The sequence below is a fragment of the Halichoerus grypus genome, chromosome 5 (assembly GCF_964656455.1).
Source record: "Halichoerus grypus chromosome 5, mHalGry1.hap1.1, whole genome shotgun sequence".
NCBI lineage: Eukaryota > Metazoa > Chordata > Mammalia > Carnivora > Phocidae > Halichoerus > Halichoerus grypus.
Genome location: NC_135716.1, coordinates 178899851 through 178921175, shown reverse-complemented (window position 1 = coordinate 178921175; position 21325 = coordinate 178899851). Strand labels below are relative to the sequence as shown.

General features: G+C 57.3%; 3 protein-coding genes across 8 annotated transcripts in view; 2 read left to right on the top strand and 1 right to left on the bottom strand.

Moving 5' to 3' along the window:
* Positions 1-354: 354 nt before the first annotated feature.
* Positions 355-8328, top strand: FBXO6 (F-box protein 6). 2 transcript variants are annotated; one of them, XM_078073792.1, is made up of 7 exons: positions 355-454; positions 2432-2728; positions 4721-4847; positions 5308-5403; positions 6207-6342; positions 6751-6912; positions 7866-8328. In XM_078073792.1, the coding sequence occupies exons 2-7, from the start codon at positions 2464-2466 to the stop codon at positions 7920-7922; spliced, it is 843 nt and encodes a 280-aa protein (XP_077929918.1). In that variant the 5' UTR covers positions 355-454; positions 2432-2463; the 3' UTR covers positions 7923-8328. The 2 variants fall into 2 exon arrangements, with proteins under 2 accessions (XP_077929918.1, XP_035920941.1); XM_036065048.2 differs by lacking the exon at positions 7866-8328 and having other exon boundaries at positions 6521-6970.
* MAD2L2 (mitotic arrest deficient 2 like 2) lies at positions 7089-19488 on the bottom strand. 4 transcript variants are annotated; one of them, XM_036065073.2, is made up of 9 exons: positions 19370-19488; positions 11867-11918; positions 11654-11772; positions 10336-10407; positions 9669-9769; positions 8699-8793; positions 8304-8377; positions 7691-7783; positions 7089-7432 (listed from the first exon to the last, which is right to left on the bottom strand). In XM_036065073.2, exons 2-9 carry the CDS (start codon positions 11904-11906, stop codon positions 7391-7393), a joined length of 636 nt encoding a protein of 211 aa, XP_035920966.1. In that variant the 5' UTR covers positions 11907-11918; positions 19370-19488; the 3' UTR covers positions 7089-7390. The 4 variants fall into 4 exon arrangements, with proteins under 4 accessions (XP_035920966.1, XP_077929919.1, XP_035920951.1 ...); XM_078073793.1 differs by lacking the exon at positions 19370-19488 and adding an exon at positions 18876-18942; XM_036065058.2 differs by lacking the exon at positions 19370-19488 and adding an exon at positions 12332-12467.
* Positions 18460-21325, top strand: part of DRAXIN (dorsal inhibitory axon guidance protein) — a 24033-nt gene continuing 21167 nt past the window's right edge. Inside the window, exon 1 of one of the 2 annotated variants that reach the window (XM_036065020.2) lies at positions 18460-18497. The gene's annotated coding sequence lies outside the window, so the exon portion shown is untranslated. Of the gene's footprint in view, positions 18498-19243; positions 19323-21325 lie in introns of those variants that run through there. The other variant, XM_036065010.2, reaches the window with a different exon arrangement.

Below are 21325 nucleotides of genomic sequence, written 5' to 3'. Positions count from 1 at the left end.
AGGCCCGCCTCCCTCCCTACAGCGGAGGAAACTGGTGAAGAGTCCTCGGAGTGGCTCGCGCAGAGGTGAAGACTAGGTTAGGAGAAGGCTCGGAATTCCCGGAGGGAGGAGAAAGCAAAGGGAAGCGGTGGGATCCTGCTGCTGAGCCGCCGATCACCTGGAGGGGAAGACAGGTTCAGGCTACGAGGTCCGGGGAGTCCATCGCGCAGCCCCGGCACTGAGGACCCCAGGACCCCGGCCGGGTAGCAGCGGAGGAAGCGGGCTTCGGAATGAAGAAGGCTGTGGGCGGGGCGAGGCGAAGCGGTGGGCGCGGCCCCGGAGCCCGAGGGGGGCGGCCCGAGCGCGGCGCGTGACACGGGGCGGGGCGGGGCGACAGCGGACGGCGCAGCGAAGGCTGCAGGCTCCAGGCCGACCCGGAGGTCCGGTCCCGCCGGGCGTCAGGTCCCGCGTCCAGGTCGCGGCCCAGCTGGGGAACGGGGGGGGGAGGGCGCGACAGGACCGGGAAGGGCTTGGGTGTCTGATACCGGAGGGCGGGGGCGAGGGAAGGAGGGGCGGGGCGTTAACTGAGCCCGCGGCGCAGTCTCCCGCGGGCGGGGAGTCCGGGGCCGCGGGGTGGGGGCCCGGGCGGCGCGCGGTACGCGCCGGGCAGGATCCCGCGCGGCCCGGCTCTGGCTCCGACTCCGGGAAGTGCTTCCTGGGAGCGACACCCTGGCCACACACCTCACTGGTGGCGACCCGGCCCAGGGCCGATCTGGGACCTCCCGGCACCCCCACGCCCGCGGGTCCTGGGACGGGCTTTCCGAAGCCTTAGCTTCTGCTCTCGAGAAATGGGCGTAGTAACCGTGCCTGCAGGGGTCGTTGAGAAGGTCGCGACTCGGGCCGGGCATGTGGGAAGCACAGGTACCCCCGGGGTGGCGGGGGGAGGCCTCACCCCATGCCCCATCCGTGCGCAGTCAGGCTTCGCCCTAGACCCAAGAACGGCAGAAACTAAGGAGGCTGATAACGTGATAACGTGCGACCAGACCCAGAGACCAGACTCTGGACGCCTCGGCGGGGAGCTCTTCGTACCTAAGTCGCCTCTAACTCTGACGCAACGACTTTTATTTGGCCTAGACAGTGTTTTTAGAAGTTGCCAACACTTAAAACCTGACAGGTTTCGTATTTTCGAAATTGTTTAGAGTTCCTCCTGAAAAAGCAGAAGACCTAGCCACACGGAGTTTTTACCGTCATAGCATTTTTGCACAAGGTGCAAGCACCTTATTTATTGTTCTCTGCCATGCTGAAATGCTCCTGCCTGGGCAGGAGCCAGAGGGTGCGCCCACTCTCATTTTTGCTGGGATGGTAGCTTTGAAAAGTCTGTGGAGGGCTTCTTTGGCCAAGTCTCTATGGAAAATGAGAAGCCTCCTCAGAGACTGTAGGTCTGGGAGGGGAATATTCCCTCCCTCTCCCACCTGTGAGCAGATGAGGCCCATCTGAGTGACAGTGGCTGGCCTTCCTTCCCCCACCCCACCCCCACCTGGGGGATCCCCTTAGAGACCTAGATTCAGGCCAGGGTGGGCACTGTAAATTTTCCAAAACCCTTGTGCAACTCAGGTGTAGAGGGAGGAAGGTGTCCTTGGGGGCAGCTAACTACAACCACTGGAGAGTGTTTTCGCGCCAACCTTAGAGTAGAAGTAATGATGCTCTGGAGCACTTCTCTGCCAGCCGGGTGCTAAATGCTTTACTTGTACTAACTCAGTCCTCCCGGCCCTGCTGAGGTCGGGACAGTTGCTTGCTCCTGCTACGGCTCCCCAGCTAACCACTGCAAGCGAGGATTCAGTCCCGGGCAGTCTTGCTGAGGGTCCCTTAATCGGCTTTGCAGTTTCTGAGCATTTCAAAGTGGGCTCGGGCCTGATGCCCCAACCAGAATGGAGTGGCAGGCGCTCCTCACTGGGGTGTTTTATCACATCTGGCTTCCAGGCCAATGTGAGCAATTTGAGGAGAGGAAGTTGGTTTTAGCACTAGCGAAATGACTTAATGAAGCTGTGACATAGAATGTAAAATCTTTATTACACCCCCAGACTAACTGAATTCCCCGCACGAAAATAACCTGACCGCAAATTCCTGCAGAGCTCAGACAACGGCGTGGCCTCGGCGAGGTCTGCCAGTTCACTGGGCCCAACAACTTAAAATTAAGCGATTATTTTTTTTTTTAACAGGGGGATGGGGGCCTCTTTAAATATTAATCCCTAAAGTCTTTATTAACATTTTTATTACACTCTTTCAAATGTGTGCAACGTGTGTGACTGCTCCATATTTTGTACTGGAAGAAGGCTCCAGCCCCTCTTGTTTCACAAAAGAAAGAGGATGAAGAGCCCCCGGCCCAGGTCCCTGGAAATCTGAGGGGTCCACCTCCTTGGTCAGGGCTCATAACCACTGTTGCCCCTCACAGGCCTGTGGGCGCCCGCTCCCTCCCCACCAGCCATGGCCCTAGTCAGCATCAACGAGCTGCCCGAGAACATTCTGCTGGAGCTGTTCACGCACGTGCCCGCCCACCACCTCGTTCTGCACTGCCGCCCAGTCTGCAGCCTCTGGCGGGACCTCATTGACCTGGTGACGCTCTGGAAGCGCAAGTGCCTGCGGGAGGGCTTCGTCACCGAGGACTGGGACCAGCCCGTGGCCGACTGGAAGATCTTCTACTTCCTGTGCAGTCTCCGCCGGAACCTCCTGCGCAACCCGTGTGCTGAAGGTGGGCTGGGGGCTGCCCCGGGCTGGCTCCCTCGCTGGCTCCCTCCCTTTTCCTGAAACTCAGGGCCTTTGCCCCTGCGATTCCCACACTATCTGGAATGTTCTCTCACACCCCTGACACCGGACCACACGCTCTTGGTTCCTCCTCATTCTTCAGGTCTCAGTTCAGACACCTGCCCTGGGCCCCCATCTGGAGACTGTGCTCCCCCACCTCTATCCTGTCCGTTCCATTTAGTTCCTTCGTGGCACTTTCGTAACCTGTCATTGCCTGTTGTATCTCGTGGTTTTGGTTTTTGTTTTTGTTTTCTCTGCTACAAACTCCAAGGTCCAGGGGCCTAATGGGTCTTGCTTGCCACTCTACACCCAGTGTCCACAATGACGCCTTCACCTAGCCGGTGCTCGAAAAACGTTTGTTGAATGAATGAACAAACTGCACGTTCACCTTTCCCTCTCTAGCTCAGTCTAAGCTGCCTGACATGTATGGAGGGCGTCCTCTGTACCAGGCGCTGGACTTCACCGGGCTGAGGGCTTCACAAATGTCATTATCCTCCCACTGTCCCCATTACCCAGAGGAAGGAAAGGAGGATTTCCAGAGGTGACTGCAATCACATCATTTGAGGCCCCTGTTTAACTTATAATGTTCTCTTGTACTTGCCAGGGTCTTTTTCCTTCACTGAGCACCCACCACACACCAGGCTTCTTGCTGGGCTACGGCAACAATTAACGGAGGCATAGTTTGTACACTTAGAGTCCCTGTCGTGTCGATTTTCTCTCTTGATCCTCACAAGGACCTGGGGAGTTGGCCAAATAAGTAGGGTTGGCTCCATTTTATAGATGGGGAGTGTGAGGCCATGGTGAGGATCCTACCCAAAGGTCCGGAACTGCCCAGTTGCCGGGGCCTGGTCCTGACCGATGAAGGGCCTCAGGCCCCTCTCAGAGGCCCCATAGACCGTGGCTCAGACACTCAGTCTCTCTGCCTGCCCCAGATTCCACTCAGAAGCTGCCCAGCCAGGCCACCAGCTCAGCTCACACAGCTCCACAGAGCCCCCCTGCAGCCCGGACGTGCACTGGGCTGGGGGCTAGCGGCCATCAGTCCGGCCTTGCTTGGATCTCTCCTTGGGCCTAAGCGAGGCACAGCCCCACTCCTGGATTTCTGTGTCACTCCTCTGGTTCTCTCCTGGCAGGCCCCAGGGCACCTGGGGAATAGGTGTGGGCTCGTAGGAGAGGGAGCAATTTGGAAAAGCTCCCTTGGTGATTGTTCTGGAAAGCCTTGGTAGGGAAACACTGCTGGTTTTTTTTTAAGGTCCTCTTGGCTCAGTCTGAAGGGGGAGACCAGAACCTACCAAGCCAACCTGGTGGGGATCACGAATACGGGGTTCCTGCGTGCCACCAGCACCGAGGATGCCCACCTTCACAGTTATCCCTCCCACCCTGGGCAGAGGGGGTCAGGGCTGGCACAGCTGCAAACCCAGAAAACCAGTCCTTGGGCCCCCTCGGATCTCAGTTACCTAGTTAGGGTGTCGGGAAATGTCAGTCGTCAAGTAAGTGGTGTGCATTGGGACAAACTGACATTAGTCACCAAGAACCGAAATATTATCACAGGCCCTTCATAACTTCCTGTTTTGAGAACTGAAACTTTGGTATTTCCCAGAGCCCCTCAGCAACATGAAAGGAAGGAAAGGCTAGTTTAGAATTTTTGGTGATACTTTTTTTTCCCCCCAGCTTCATGCTAGGAGTCAAGCCATTCAGGAACAAAGGGGGAGGGGGAGGGGGAGGGTCCCAGATCAGAGCTGATATGGCAGGGACAGGTGGAAACGTGTTGGAGGAAGGGCACTCTGTAGGGGTGCTCCGAGCCACAGCTGGGGTGCACCCTTGAGATGTGAGCATGAGCAAACCCTGCCTTAACCCCCCTCCTCCCTCCCTGGCCCAGGTGGGCAGGACCGGCCCGGACATTTACACAGGAGATCTGACCTCGGCTTCTGTTCTTCCCTAGAGGGTATGACATCCTGGCAAATTGACTCCAATGGGGGAGACCACTGGAGGGTAGAGAGCCTCCCTGGAGACCATGGGACAGATTTTCCGGACTCCAAAGTCAAGAAGTACTTTGTCACATCTTTTGGGTAAGATAAACAACCGGGCTGGTGGTTTTGAGGGGGAGGGGGGTCAGGACTCCTTTTGCCAAATCTCAGGCCTAAGTGAGGGCCTCCCTGTGCAGCTGGAGGAAAGTGGTTCCCAGACGGGCTCAGCGTCTCTGCTTTCCATGAGCAGGAGTACTCAGTGGCCAGGATTAATAGCAGTGGCGGGGGGTGGGGGGGGTGGGTAGTAATCTGAGGGCGCTGGGAGCCACTGGGTGATCAGGGTAAGTCAGAGGTGTGTGCAGCTTCCTCATCTAGGAACAGGAATTCACGGAGGTGCCCTCATCGGGGCCCTTGAACTAGGATCACGTGCCACCTAGGCACAAGTGGGTCAGAGCCCCTGCGCCAGCCAGAGGCAGCAGTCCTGCAGCAGTCAGGGGACACTGCTGGGTCCTGGCCATGCAAAGCACACCCAGGAATGTAAGCCTTTCCTTTTGCTCCACAGGATGTGCCTCAAGTCCCAGCTGGTGGACCTCAAGGCCGAGGGCTACTGGGAGGAGCTGCTAGACACATTCCGGCCTGAAATCGAGGTTAAGGACTGGTGAGTGGGGCTCGGGCCACGCTCTGCATCCTTCCCTCTTCCTGCGGACACGTATAGGCAGTGCCCGCTCTGTGCCCGGCGGTGTCCTAGGGTAGGGGCTGCCCCAGGAGCCGGCACTTGCTCATTCCGCACCTCCTGGCCTGCCACCCTGCATCAGCAAATGCTAATTCCAGCTTACAGATGGGCAGACTGAGGCCTAGAGATAAGTTGTCACAAACAGGTACTAGAGCAACAGAGGCAGCAGGACCCAGCCTCCCTGGACCTCACTCCCACGCCTTCTGCCCATCTGCCTCCCCTAGTCCCTTCACTGTGCATCCCTCAGCTCTTTCCCAGGCTCCTGCTCTGTGCCCGGAGCTGTGCAAGGCCCCAGGGCCACCACTCTAAGGGAAAGGGGTGGGGTCTGAGGAGCGTGCAGAGCTGCAGAGGGGTGGACGGCAGGGCTGAGCAGAAGGTGAGCTCTGTACCAGCCCCCATCACACAGGCCACCCCTTGAATCTCCCAGAATCCCCAGTCAGATCCGTTATCACGTACAGGAAGCACAGCTCCCACAGCCCAGGCTCTTATCTCTGTGGAGCGCCTTTTGCTTTGTTAAGGGGACGTCTTCACTGGACACCCAGAAGGGTTGCCACTTTGCTCCGATGTGGCCCCGCCCAGAGATTACTCACCCCGGGGGCACAGCTGGGCCTCAGGAGCAGAGCAGGGCAATCCAGCTCAGAGCGCCAGTCCATGGGTCTGCTGCCTGCCCTCCTCCAGGGTCACCTTCGGTCCGGGGGTGTACAGTCCTGAGCCCCACCCTCCCCCAGGTTCGCTGCCAGGGCAGACTGTGGCTGTGCCTACCACATCCGAGTCCAGCTGGTCTCAGACAACTACATCGTCCTGGCCTCCTTCGAGCCCCCGCCCGTGATTATCGATCAGTGGAACAATGCCGAGTGGACCGAGGTGAGGCCCCACCTGCTTGCCCCCCGCCACCCGCTTCTCGGAGCCCCTGCCTTCCAGCCTGCCTGGCTCTCCCTTGCAGGACCTGGCGCTTCCCCTTTCCCCTCTCCAGTGGAGTGATCACCCCATCTTTTCCCCTCCCCAGTCCTCGTGATCACTTCTTCCTCTCCCCTCCTCCCAGGTCTCCCACACTTTCTCGGATTACCCCTCAGGGGTCCGCCACATCCTCTTCCAGCATGGGGGCAAGGACACCCAGTTCTGGGCAGGCTGGTACGGGCCCCGCATCACCAACAGCAGCATCATTATCAGCCCTAAGATGACCAGGGACCCGGCCCCCTCCACAGCTCAGCCTGAGACCATGCAGGGGCAGGAGAAGGCTGCCCGCCCGCCCTCCTCACTTCGTCTCCACAGGCCCTTCTGACAGTTTGTCATCTGATGACCATTCATCCGTCCTCTGTCTGGGCCACCGACTTCCAAAGGTCCCCTCCAGCTGAGCCTGTTGTGGGCAGTGAGGGCCCCTGCCCCGGGAGCTCCTGCCCCAGTTCCAACCTTGGGCAAACCCACCAGTTTGTGGTAAGTCCCTGTCATATGCTCTGACATTTTGTGACAATAAATGTTTTCAGTAAAACCAGCCTGGGGTTGGGTCTAGTGGTGGGGGCCCTTGGCACTTGGGCAGCGAAGCAGCCCCTCCTCCCAGGTTAATTTGGCTGTTCCTGTCCCTCCCACTCCAGTTAGTGACAGCCCAGCTCTGCCCTTGGGGCCCTTTATTGAAGCAAGTCACAGCACAGTATTTGAGACAAACAGTGTTGGCCGGCCAAATCCCAGGAGGCGGAGATAAGAAATCAAGGTCCGAGCATCCTTCCCTGCCCTCCTGGGGAGAGTTTCTCCATGAAGGCAACCAGACCTGAGCAGTGCCGCGCGGGAGGGTGGGTGGTCCATACACAGAGGCAATAAGAGCACTTGGAATCAGGGTGGCCCTACAGCACTGCCCGAGGCTGGGGGCCCCCAATGTCCAACAGTTGTAGCATCCATGGTGGGGGCAGGCACACCCTCAGCTGCTTTTATGAGCTCGCTCTTCCACGTAGAGCTGCATCTGGTAGGCAGGAATACACAGCCACGGTCAGGAGGACAGCCGGGGCACCTCCTCAGGAGGGCCCACAAGCCCCTGGCAGACAGATCTCTGCCGAAGGTTGGGGTTGTATGGTGCAGCCACCGGTTAAGAGAAAGGGAGTTTGGAGCCTTACACCAGGCATTCCCTGGTCATCTCCTCCAAGCCTTGAGCCGTACATAAGCCTCTGGCAAGGCCTCAGCATACCTTCAGTAAAGCCTACCAGGTCCCCATGCAGCTCACCTTTAAAATGTCTGACGTCATTGTTTTTAGTGGTATCAGCCGGGGGTCATGCATGTGGACATCCTGCTCATCTGCCAGGATCCAGGGAAAGTCCTAGGGAGGGGACCAAAGGAAGGCGGTGAAAGGGGGCTAGACCGTGGCCTGCCCTCACTTCGCTACCCCCTCTCCTCTCCAGAGCTGGGGTCCTCAGACTTCGGGGAGCAGCAGAATCACTAGGGAACTCCCAGCATGACAGATGCCCAGGTTCTTCCTCCTGAGAGGCCGAGTCTACAGATCCGAGCTGGGCTGGGAACCCAAGTGATTTAACCAGGCCCAAGCACCAACTCTGAAACTGATGGGCAAAGACCATCCCCCGCCCCCCGCCCCCGAGAACTGCCGCTGAGCTGGCAGCCCCAGGACGAGGCTCCACCCTCCTCTCTGTGCTGAGTGCCCAGGTGGGCCAATGACAAGCACGTGGCCACACAGTTAACACACGACAAAAGCCACTGGATGCCAAGCAGTGCCATAAGCAAGGTAACGAGTGCACTGTCAGCGACAGCCCTGCCCACTCTGGTTTTCAGAGCCTCCCAGCTGTTGTCTCCCTGCCCAGCTTCCCTGACCAGTCTCATCTCACCTTGATGACCTGAATCTTCTCCATATTGCGAGTGGCAGCTTCTCTCGTGTGCACTAAGACCGTGAAGGTACAGCCTGAAGAGGCAAGAGTTTGGTCAGGGCCGGGCCACCTCATGCCCGCCACTGGGCGTAGCCTCTTCCCACCTCCCTGGCTGGCTCGGCAGCCCCCCCAGAGGAGAAGAGTGGAAACCAAGTGCCAGGACAAGACACGGTCAGTAGGGAGACTGAAGCCAGGTGGAAATCAGGGTAGCTTCCTGGAGGAGGTGGACTTTCAGAGAGGTTCTAAGAGGCAGGAAGAGAGGCGGTTTGCTGCAGTTAAGTAGGGCCCTGAGAACGCACACCAAGCCAAGGGAGCTGTGGACATGCCCGAGGATGAGGGCGTGGGGATGAGCACACCTGGGGGGTTGTGGTCCAGGACAGCATCACATACACTGATCTTCAGGATGAAGGCTCGGAGCAGCTGCTCCACATGAGACAGCAGGGAATCTGAGCTGGGAAGAGAAAAGGAGGGTCTCCCATCACACTGGCGCCCCCTCCCACCAGCAGGCAGTCAACCCTGGAAGCAGACCCGGGGGTCCAGAGCCCCTCTCTGCTTCTGAGTGTGTTGGCTTCTAAGCGCCTGGCTACCTATCTTGTCTACACAGTTAACATCATCTGGAGAGTTGAAAACCAATGTCAAGTCCCATCCCAAACTAAGTCCAAATGGGCCATAGGGAGCCCCCGTAGGTCCTTTAATATGCAGCCCAGGCTGAGAACAAGGACACAGCCCAAGCCTCTTCATACCCCAGGACACCAAGCCAGGAATGGACAGGGCTTGCCCAAGGCTACACAGCAAGTGGAGAAAGATTCCAGTGCCCTGACCAGCCAATACCCTTGCCCAAGGTCAGCTTCTGGTTGCCTATGGACTGGACGTTTGACTGGGAAGGCAGAAAACTGGGTCTGTGTCCTGGCTCTGCCACCATTTGGGTGATCCTGGGTAGCTCATGTCATTTCTCTGGTCCTTGGTTTCTCCATCTATAAAATGAGGTTAGGACTAGCCGTTTAGCAACCCTATGATTTTCCAGGTGTGGACATCACAGAGGTTACAGGGAGAGCACTGGGTGGCCAGCCGTGGCTCAGCCGCTAACAGGCCTTGTTAGGATGGCGTGCCTTGCCGTTCTCTTTACCAAGCTTCCTGGAGGAGGTGGGCTTTCAGAGGGGCTCTGAAAGGCAGGAAGGAAGAGAGGCAGCTTGGTGCAGCCAAGGAGGGACCTGAGAATGTGGACCAAGCCAAGGTATTCAGGGGCTGCCCTAAAGGGGTGAGCGTGAGGGCTGTTTCTAGGGACCTCACACCAACCAGCCAGAAGACCAGGGAGAGGCAGCTTACCTGATGGACAGCAATGGAGGCTGGGTGATTTCAAAGACGAATTTCTCCACTGGGCGGTGCTCTTTGTCCAAAATTACCACCACCACTTTCTCCACATCATTCTGCAAGGACAGGAATCCCCTACTCCAGAACAGGGTAACCCACCCACCACCACCACCTCCCTGCCCAAGGAAGGATGGGAAGGGCACACTCACAGCCCCACTCAGCTTCGAGGCTAAGGGTCCCTGAGAGCCCAGAAGGAGGTTTGAGAAGTTCAAGTAGGCACCCCCTGGCATGAGTGGTACAGACTGAGAGGGGAGAGGACACCTGGCCCCATGGGGGTACATCTCAGAGAGCAGGACAAAACAGAAGGGGGAAATTCTGAGGGGCCAAGCCCCGACAGAAATTGGGGACGGGGAGAGAAACAGATGTGGGGAAAAACCCAGAACCCTCTGGGGCAGGCCCCACTCAGCCAACTCCACTAACCAGGGCTCCCAGGCCCAGCACACACTGAATGTGGCTCCCGTGCCCTGAGGTCTGTCCCTGGGCAGGGGTGGTCTCCAGGATATAGGAGACAGGCTTTTGGGTGTAGAGTCATGGGGACCCCGCACAGTCCCAGCATCACCCCATCCCGGAGCATTGGAGCAGACTGGGGGGGGAGGTGGGCTGGGGGACTTGGTGCCCTCACCTTCTCCAGGAGCGGCTTGACACAGTGCAAGGTGTCCTGGATATACTGGTTCAGCTCTGGGTGGCAGGACATCTGCATACAACCCCATGATGGCTCGTGAGGCCCAAAGCACCAACGGGGAAACCACCCGACACCCCTCCAGGAGCCCAGGGAGGGAGGCCAGCAGTTCCCTAGGGCTCCCCACCCAGGACACTGACTTCCCATCATGGGGCTAAGAACTGGAATTATCCAGAGAGAGGGAGAAGTTAGAAGATAAGAATTTAGTCTCAACATTAGCACTTAATATAGCATTGGGGGTTTCTAATGTGGGGTCCGTGGGCTCCTCCAGAAGCTGAGAAGTCCCTAAATCGTGTGTATTTGGGCATGCAGGCATTTGTCCCAGAGAAGGGATCCAAAAATGTAATCAATTTTCAAAAACTGAGAATCTGGGGGTGCCTGGGTGGCTCAGTCGTTGAGCGTCTGCCTTCGGCTCAGGTCATGATCCCAGGGTCCTGGGATCGAGCCCCGCATCGGCCTCCCTGCTCGGCGGGAGGCCTGCTTCTCCATCTCCCACTCCCCCTGCTTGTGTTCCCTCTCTCGCTGTGTCTCTCTCTATCAAATAAATAAATAAAACCTTAAAAAAAAAAAACTGAGAATCTGGAACTAAGAGCTACGTGGCCTCAGGTAAATCACTTAACTTCTCTGAGCTTTACGTACTTCATCTGTGGAAGATCTCGTAAAGACCAAGTGAGGAGTGAGAGAAGCACCCAGTACACAGCAGGTGCTCAGTAAATGCTATTCTGTTTTCCTTTTCCTTGTATATCCTTCAGGCTTCCACCACCTTCCGGTATTGGGTCATTCATTTATTCTAACGTTTACTGAGTGCCTTCTAAGGGGCCGGCACTTCTAGAGAGTGGGGACAGGGGAACATATATTTACTGCTTTGTCTGCCTTTTGACCTAAGACAACCCATTACAATGAGGGCAGAGAGAAGGTACCTGAGGTTTATAGGAATCACCTCCTCAAAGCAACCATTCACCAGCCTCAGGAGCTCTTTTAAATACAACCATGCCCCAGGGGCAACTCTGATCTCAGGGCCTGGTCTCTAACTTGGGGCAAAGGGAACTCGAGTTCAGAGGGGACAGAAAGCTGCAGTAGGGGTGGGAGGCTGTCAGGCTGTCAGCTGCGGCTGGGAACTGGAAAGCAAGGCCAGGCTGCTGGGGAGAAGAGGGGGAGAGGGGCTGAGCCTGCAAGTGGAGGACGGTTCAAAAATCCACCCTCTACCCTCCTTGAGGTTCGGGGGTGACCCAATGGCCCCAGCCCAGATGTGGGGGCTCACCTGGACAGGCACGTTGTACTTCTTACGCTTCTGGAAGATGCCCACCGGGTAGACCTCGCGCACGTAGAGGATGAGATGCACGGCCACCTCCAGGAACTCGCATAGCACGTCGGCCACCACTGCGAGGGGACAGAAGCCAGTGAGCTCGGAAAGCCCGCCGGCCCAGGCCCTCCCTCGCCCCCCACCCCGGGTCCACAGGCTCCGCCTCCCTACCTTGACCAAAGTTGAGGTCCTGGCGCGTGAGTGTGGTCATCCTTACCGCCACCTAGGGAGTGGGGCAGCAGTGGGGGCTAGTTCCAAGGGGCCAGGCAGCCGCAGGGTCCGCCCGCCTCCACTGCCCCTCCCCTCCGTCTGGGGGGAATCCGGGCAGGACGCCCCCCCTTCACACAGAATCGGGGCGGCTAGAAAGGACCCCCCCCACGCTGGCATCATAGCTCGGGGACATCAGTTGCGCCCCGATCAGCCTGTCTACTGGCCCTCTCGCCCTGCCGCCTCGGTGGGTAGGAAAGGCCAGAGCTGTGCTCGCAAAAAGGGCATGGCCACAGCGGGTTGCGCAGGCCCACGAGCGTAAAATGGGACGCGCGGAGAGCGAAACTAGGCTGGAATAAGACTCCCCCCGCTCTTCCTGGCCGGAAACCTCCTCGGAGAGAACCCCGCCCCTCTCCCCCCCCCCGGTACCGGCTCCGGCCTCGGGGCCCGGCTCGGGGCCCGGCCCCAGCGCGGGAAACCACCGACCCGACCGCTCGCGCCTCCCGCTCAACCAGGGGCCTGGAGGCCGCTCGGTGACGTCCGCGGCTCTCGGCAGGTCCTAGTGACCGCCTCCGGCCACGCCCACTTCCCCCGCGCAGCCAACCGTGGTGGCGGGAGGGAGAGGCAGCCGGAGGGGCGGGGCCTGTGAGGGGCGGGGCCCGGCCTCGGCGCCTAGATGCCCGCGCCCGAGGAGGCTGAGACTGCGTCGCGCCGCTTCCCTTCGGTTTGGGGTGGACGCGAAAAAAGACACCTTTGCAGATCGCTCCGCTCCCCAGGCCATTTCTCTCGCTTTGGGAAGCTCTGAGAGGGGACGGATAGGTGTTGCTGGTGAGGACCAGGTGGAGGGCACAGCTGGGGACTAAAGACAGCGACATCTACTGCTAGCCCCAGAGTCACCATCCCCGGACCTCAGGGCCCAACCGAAAGCGAATCCGCCGGCTCTGGGGGCGGGGACAGCAGAAGACAGGGTGCCCTAACCTGCCCGAATCACACATCTATTGAGGGAGGGGATGCGTGGAGTTGTCCTCGGCCACTAGAGACACGGACCCTGGAAGGGCTGAGAGGCCCCTGGGATATAAGAATAGTAATATTAAAATCATCACCAACACGGATTGAACGTTTATCTGTCAAGAACTGATTTCTTTAATTCCCTCATTAACCCTCAGAGCTAAGCACCCATTTTCCAGCCCCACTTCATAGATGGTAAACAGGCTTAGAGATGTTCCCTAATTTGACAAAATCACACAGCTGGTAAACACACCTAGTTCTGACTTCTAATCTGACTCCAGGGCCTCAATTCATTTTCAGCCGCTTTATTTTACAGGGGGAAAACTAAGGTCAGAGAAGTTGCTGTGGAGTTATAGGTAACAAATCATGACCAGAAGCCTGGGGACATTGTCCCTGACCTCCAGGGACATAAGAGCTTGTTAGGAGTCACGCCCACCTGTGAGTACACAGATCTCCCCAGAAATGTTAATCGGTTACAGCTCAGTATTGGAGACCTGTACCCCTTTTCACTCCGGATGCCTTCAAACCCGCATTTGCCCATTCTGATGGGGTGAAGGCAGGGGAGGGGATAAGTAACTTGGCCCATTAAGCCAGGAATACCAGCAAAGCATTTCTCAGAGGCAGTCCTCGGAAATCTGCATCAGATCCCCCCCGGGAGCCCATTAAACACCTGGAACCCAGGCCTCCCTGACCTTCTGGACCAGTCTGGGTGCAAAGCGGGGTTTTGGCCCTTTAACAAGTTCCCGAAGGGCCCTGATGCCCAAAAAAGTATGGGAATGGCCAAAGCAGTCTGGGCTGTTCCCAAGGAAAGTCTGCATTTCATACAATTTCCATGCTTACCCCAAAGTGATAGATGATTTATTTCAAGAATTGATACACCTGGCAGCCCATTTGGGGCACAACAGCCCTTCTCAAGACTTGGGGACCCTGCCCATGTCATGCCATGTAGGAGAGGACCATTGCCACAGGAGTTGAGCAGCTCAATGGCTTGTAAACAGTGTCCCCTGGCTCCTTGAGATTTCATCATTGTGGATACTTTAGCGCTGGAGAAAGCAAGGGTCCTTTGCCCCTCTCTGGAGGCTGTTCAAGCAGTTTTTTTCACTGGCATCTGGAAGTGGCAGTCTTGGGGGGGGCAGGGGCAATTCCTTGTAAAGGGTTTCTTAGGATTGGATCCTGGGGTGGGAAGCTCAGAGTCCAGCTACTCCTGTGGGGTGGCCTCCAGGGTATAGTGTGAGCACCGTGGGGTCTCATGCCAGGCCCCCAGCCTTAGCCCCCTGCCCTGAGAAGACACAGTACAAGCCACCTGTCGGTCTCCTGACCCACGGAGCTAAAGCACTTCAAAGAAACCTTGGCGGACATACGACCCATCACTCAACATTTTTCATATGCAGAAAGTGAGGTCCCAACAGCTTTTGTTTGACACTTGGGGCACCTGCCTTGTCAACTAGAAACCCATGGACGAAATGCCTACATTTGAGGCTTTGGATTCAAAGCCAGCCATAAGCAGAGGAAGGCAGGCGGGGAGACAGATGAGGAAGGATTCAAGTTGATCTGCCCCCTAACCCCAAAAAGGCCTCTGTCTCCTCGTTTGTGAAATGAACATAGCCTTGGGTTCCACGGGGGCCAAGAAGCTGGAGAGGGGCGGGGGGGGGGCCAAGGGGGAGCTCTATGAGGACTCATCTGTCATTTTTATCCATAGGGCTCTGCGGCATCTGGGTTTCTAGATCTTAAGCCCATCAGCGTGATGGATAGTCTTGGGACCCAGATTACATTATGGGGTTAATTTATTACATTTTTGAATACCCATTTTCTGGTTGACTGTTTTTCAGTTATTTGCATATTTTTCACCATAACGACAATATGTAGGAAGGCATCTGGGAGGAAAGGATGGATGTTTAGGAGGAGAGAGAGCTTATTTGCCAACTGGAGCAGGTCCCTGAGGGTCTGCAATGAGGACAGAAAGAAAATCACTCCCAAGACACATTTAAATTGAAACCAAGAGAAGGCAAGATGTAACAAAGTCTTGCAAAGACCAAGGCCTTCAGGGGCAAAGGAGAATTCCTGGGGTCCCCTGAACAAACACGTAACTAGTGAACTGGGTAAAACAACAGGTGATGAAGGGTCCAGACCCCTAAGATGCTTCCAAAGTCCTCCCAAGATTCAACATTCATCCCATCCCTGCCTAAGATTCCTAAGAAACCAAACACAGGAAGGGACGGGGGGCGGGCAGAGAGTCAGCCACATAAAGCCTGGTGACAATCCCACTGGTCCCCTGCTGCTCAAGGACCCAGCCAGTTGGAAAGCCCCCTGAGCAGAGACCCAGCCTTGTTCATACTTTTGGTCCAGCACCTCACCCAGTGCCTGGCCATACCCAGGTTCTCAGTGAGTGCATGCAAATGAATTAATGAAAGACCAGAGAGAGGAAGTAAGGGTGCACAGTGACTCATTGCCACTTGCCCCACTTGAATCCTGACTTATTCTGGATGAGAACAAAGACCTGGGATTTCAGTGCCTGAGCTACAGGTGGTGGTGGGCAGAGAAGAGTGGCTTTCAATAATGAAGCAAGAGCTGGGGGATGCTGTCTATGTGCCCCGTCCCCGCACCCACCAGGCTGCCCCTGTGCATAAGGCGCCGCTCCTCTCCCCACCACTGCTCCTTAGCCAGCTGTGAGGTCCTTCCCTCTCTGAATCTCAGGTTCTTCATCTGTAAATGGGATAATGGTAGCACCGATTCCGTAGGGCTGGGGGGTGGGGGTGGGGAGGTGGGCAGGAAACAAGTGAGATGTTTGTAAAAATGTAAAGTCCACAACGCCTGGCACATAAATTCTCAATTAGTGCTGTTATGACAATGAGATTAAGATCTACACACACTATGTAAGCACCAAGAGCAAGCGCTCCGTACCAGCCACCATGTTTTCAAAACCCCATCTAGGGGCGCCTGGGTGGCGCAGTCGTTAAGCGTCTGCCTTCGGCTTGGGTCATGATCCCAAGGTCCTGGGATCGAGCCCCACATCGGGCTCCCTGCTCCATGGGAAGCCTGCTTCTCCCTCTCCCACTCCCCCTGCTTGTGTTCCCTCTCTCACTGTGTCCCTCTCTGTCAAATAAATAAATAAATAAAATCTTTAAAAACAAACAACAACAAAAAAAAAACAAAACCCCATCTAAAACATCCTCAGCTGCACCCCCTTCCCCACTTCCAAAAAGGCAGCCCCCAAGGTGCCCTAAGGGAGGACATGTATCCCCATGGCCAAGACGCCTAAAGGCAAGGGACTGTGGCCCACACTCAGCTCCTCCCCTCTGTGATCAGGCCTTCTGAGATGAGGCCTGACCTACACAGCTCCCTGGATCCTCTGCTGACCTCGGACCCAAGCCAGGGCCCTGACCTTAGGCCAGCAACACTGGGTGCTTCCAGCACCTTAGCCAGGGCAGAGCCTACACATGCCATCCCCTCCCTGGTGTTTTGTCAACTCCCCAATATCATTGACCCCTTGTCGGTCAGGAGGACCTTACAAATCATCTATTCTTAAACTTAGAACCTCCACCCAGAGACACAAAATGTCTTCCACAATTTCAGGGGTTCTTGGGCCCTCTGAAGTCATCCCAGACCACAGGGTAAGAACCCTTGATCCAGTTCAACTGCCACTTTTTTTTTTTTTTTATAACTGCTTTATTGAGATGCATTTCACAACCATGAAGTTCTCCCTTTAAAGTACGCAATTTAGGGACGCCTGGGTGGCTCAGTCGGTTAAACATCTGCCTTCATGGTCCCAGGGTACTGGGATCAATCCCCGCATTGGGCTCCCTGTTCAGTGGGGAGCCTGCTTCTCTCTCTGCCTCTGCCGTTCCCCCTGCTTGTGCGCGCGCTCTCTCGCTCTCTCTCTCTCTGACAAGTAAATAAATAAAATCTTTAAAGTATGCAATTTAGTGGGTTTTAGTAAGTTGTGCAGTAATCAGCACTAATCCCAGAACATTTTCATCACTCCAAAAATAAAAACCCCACACACAGTAGCGGTCACCTCCCCACCCCCGTCTCCCCTTCCACCAGCCCCAGGCAACCCCTAGACTACTTTCTGTCTCTATGGGCTTGCCTATTTTGAACATTTCATACAAATCATACAACATGTGGCCTTTTATATCTGGCTTGTTTCACTTGGCATAATGTTTTCAAGATTCATCCACATGTGGCGTGTATAGGTACTTCATTCCTTTTTATGGCCAAATAATATTCCATTGTATGAATCCACCACATTTTCTTCATCCACTCATCAGTCGATGGATATTGAGTGGTTTCCACTTTGGGCATACAACTCTGGGGGAAACTGAGGCCCAAAGTCACCATAACCACAATGGGCTAGGCCTCTCCTCACATCTGTCTTTTTCCACTGCATCACTCTGGGACAACCCAGAGAACAGAGAGCATGACATAAGATCACCCCACTGGTGGGGCGCCCGAGTGGCTCAGCTGGTTAAGCGTCTGCCTTCAGCTCAGCTCATGATCCTGGGGTCCTGGGATCGAGCCCCGCATCAGGCTCCCTGCTCTGAGGAGAGCCTGCTTCTCCCTTTCCCTCTGCCTGCCACTCTGCCTACTTGTGCTCTCTCTCTCTCTGTCAAATAAATAAGTAAAATCTTAAAAAAAAAAAAAGATCACCCCACTGGTGAAGAGCCAGAGTAGCAGCCTTTGAACCAGAGTCCGCAGTGAATACCTGGCCACAGTTTCATTCCTGAAAAGGAGAATCATGCCCACAGACCCCCCTCTCATCCAAGCCACAGTACCTGTCTCCCCACTTTTGTCCTTGCCCTACAGCAGTCTATTCCCAACTTTAGGAATTGGAAGGAATTAGTTAAAGCCTATCAGTTTGGGTCTCTACTCTGCTCAGAAGCCAGTCCATCCTGGTGCCCATCAGGCTGATAATATTACAATAACAATAGCACTTAATTTTTCTAGAGCATTTCCCATGAGGTCAGGATCTTAGGAACATTATCTCCTTACAAAGGCCATCGCACTTAATCCTTGAACTCCAAGAGTTAGGGATGATGATGATGAGCTCAGAGAGGTTGGGCGCCTTGCCGGAGGGCACCAGGAATGGCAATCAGCAGATAAGCCCAGGCATCTGGCCAGACCACAGAACGGAGCTCCTAAACCTCTGAGCCATAATTGCCACATTCTGGAGGAAGAGGAAAACAAGTCGAAATGGAAGCCACTGGGCGAACTCTGGGAGCCAGGCAAGACTCCCGCCCCACCACTCTTTGATCTTTGCAGCGCCTGTGGCCCCACTGACCCCGCCGTGAGTTATGGGGGCCGCGGGACTCATAACACAGCATTCCCGGACTCCCAGGGTCGTCGGGACGCGGCGCCCCACGCGGTGATGGATGAGCCGCCCCTGGGGCTGGCTTTGTCCCGGCGGGGCTGGGCTGGGGAGCATCAGACGGACTTTGGACGGGGCGTGGCGAGAGGAAGACGGTGTGTGTGTGTGTGTGTGTGTGTGTGTGTGTGTGTGTTGGGTAGGAGAATTGTATTTCTCCCTTCCCTCCGGGGGGTGGGGAGGGGACACGCCAGTGCGGCAGTCAGCGCCCGGGATTCCCACCTGGTAACGTTTGAAGACCCCCCCTATACCCCTTTATCGAAGAGCGACCTCTCCTAGAACCCCGCCCCACCGCTCCGCGCACTTTTCGAGGCTACAAAGGCCCCGCGGTGCCCCGTCCCGCCTTCCTTGCACCGGGCATTTCTTCCGTCCCATTTGACAGCCTGGGCGGAATAATCCTTTTGGGGACTGGCCGGCCCCTGCCCAGCCAGACGCGGCCGCAGCTGAGCGCTCAGCTCCGATCCATTGTTGGGGTCTGCCAGGGACCCCCTGCCGCGGCCTTTTGTCGCCCACTCCCGGCGGGGCAGCTCCAGATGCGCCACCGCTGCCCGCGCCCCGCCCGTCCCACGCGCTCGGGGCAGCGCCGAGGCGGCTCTTACGCACCGGGAGGAGTGGGCCCGCCTCGCCCGGTGCCCGCACGGCCGCCCGGCTGCGCCCGCCTTTGTCTGCCTCCTTTGTCTGCCCCGCGCCCTCGCGGCGGAGGCGGCTAGGCCTCTGGGGAGCGGGCCCGGAACGCCGAGCGCAGCTGGCGAGGGCGCGCCGGCCGGGAGCGCGCGGGGGCCCCGGCCCGGCCCGGGGCTGCCCCTCAGCAGGGGGCTAGCCAAGCCCGCTCCAGCCGCCCCTCCCCCGCCCCCTCCCCGCGCGCCCGCCCCCTTCCCGCGCGCCCGCCCCCTCCCCTTCGCTCCAGCCCCACTCAGCCTGGGCACATCCTCCTGCCGCCCGCGCACCTCTCCGCGCCGTCCCTGCTTCGCGGCTCGGCCCTCCGCTGCGCTCGGCTCCCACAGGCTCTCGGCCCCGCGCCCCTCGGCCCCCGCCCCGCTGACCGGACAGGTAAGGCATGGCCTTGGCCCGCCCCTGGCCCCGCCCTCCCGCCTCACCTGGTAGCGGCCCCGGACAAAGGTGGGCTACCTGGCGCGCTTAGGGGCGGGGCGCGCGGGGAACTGTGGCCGGAGGTGAGGATCCCGCTTTCTTCCCTGCCCGCCCCGCCCTTGGAGCCGTCGGTCCGTGTGTCCGCCGCCTCCGCTCCTCGCGGCGTCTCCAGCCTCTGCTCCCGGTCCCCGCGTCCGCCCACCTTCCGCCGGACGCTCACTTTTCTACGCTCTGACACTCTGTCTCGCGCGCGCCCTCGCCGCCCTCTCTGGGTCGCGGCTGTCGCCCACTCTCCTCCTCCCTCTGGGACCGCGTCTCTCTTTGTCTCTCTGTCTCTGAGTCTCTGGGTGGTCACCAAGGCGGGGGAGTGGACTGGGGAGTCCGCACCGCTCGAAGAAGCTTCGAAGACTTCCTGAGCCCCGAACAGAGCTGGCAGGCATGTCCTCCTGCCCCTTTCGAGGCTGCCTGGGGGGCTAAAGTATGTCGGGGGGAGAAGGTTCAGGGTGCGCCCTTCCGGCGCTGCCGGTGGCCCCGCGCCCGGGCCAGTTCCGCGCCCTTGCAAACCCCGACGGCCCCGGCTCAGGCCCTCTTCCTCCCCACTGGCTTTTCTCCATTCGCGCACCCGGGTCTCAGCCGCCTGCGGGAGCCAGGAGCCGAGGTTTGAGACGTGAGGGCTCTTGGGTTTCCTTCTTGCTTTCTTCCACTGGGTGTTCCCTCCGGCCTTCGCCTCCATCTGGTCTCCTGCCCTGCGCACTCCTCCACTCTGCCCTCCTCCCAGCCTGTGGCACGCCGAAGTGTCCCGGTGCGGGTTCAGCACCATCCCTCTGGGATCCGGCAGACAGAGGCCCTGGGAGTGATCGTGGACAAAGGAACGCATGTCTCTGAGCCTCAGTGTCCCCTTCATAAAACGGGGATAATAGCACCTACCTACAGGGACGTGTGTTGGAACAGTGGGGGTAAAAAAACAGATTGGATGCCAGCACAGTACACGCTTGGGGATCATGGGGGAGGCTTCAGTCCCTGGCTGGGGTGGGGTTGGGGGCGCCACAGCAAGGGGGATATGGATCACCAATTCAAGCCTTAGAGACACTGCAGAGAAACGGGACTGTGGTCCCTTCCCACATGGGGGTCACAGTTGCAGCCCCCCCATTACAGGGTTCCCACTCTCATAGGCACTGTCCTCTCTTCTCGATCCTCCTCTCTGCTTGTCCTCAAATCAGTTTAAAAATCAGGGTGAAAAGGGTCTCTGCTTCCAAAATGAGAGGAGTGTCGCTGAGTCAATGTTGCCAACAGCTGGTCATTCATCATGAGGCATCCATGTGACTCATTCCCAATTCTGAACCTCTGTCTTGCCCCGATTTCTTTTTTAATGGCACTAGCTCACAAGCCATTTCCTTTCCTCTGGGGGCATTGTCTTGTTGTATCCTGGACCTGCTGTATAATTGCCCAGAGCCTCTGACCATCATAGCATCTCTGTCCTCATAGCAGGTGACACACACACACACCCCCCCAGGAGTCCAGCAGTGATAGGGGCCAAGTGGCTTAATGAGGGCCACTTCAGCAGAGGGAAACCTCCCAGCTGGCAAGTTCTAGGCTCTCCTGGCTAAGTTCTGGTTTTTAGCCCCAGTCAGGGCTGGCAACCTGAGCCTTTCTCTTTAAAGAAGACACAGGGGCTCTCCCTCTCCCACTCACCCTGCTTGTGTTCCTGCTCTCACTATCTCTTTCTCCGTCAAATAAATAAATAAAATCTTAAAAAAAAAAAAAAAAAGACACAGGCACACCCCATCCAGCCTCCTGCTCATGATCCTGCCTGGCAGACAGGCCCAGCTTTGGCAACCCAGGGCCCTCTGCCATCTCTTCCTCCTCTGGCCATAGCCATCCTCAGGAAAGCCAGCTCAGCGACCCCTGCGACCCCTCAGAAATTGGCTCAGAGCCTCCTTGACCCTCACCCACCTTCTCTGCCT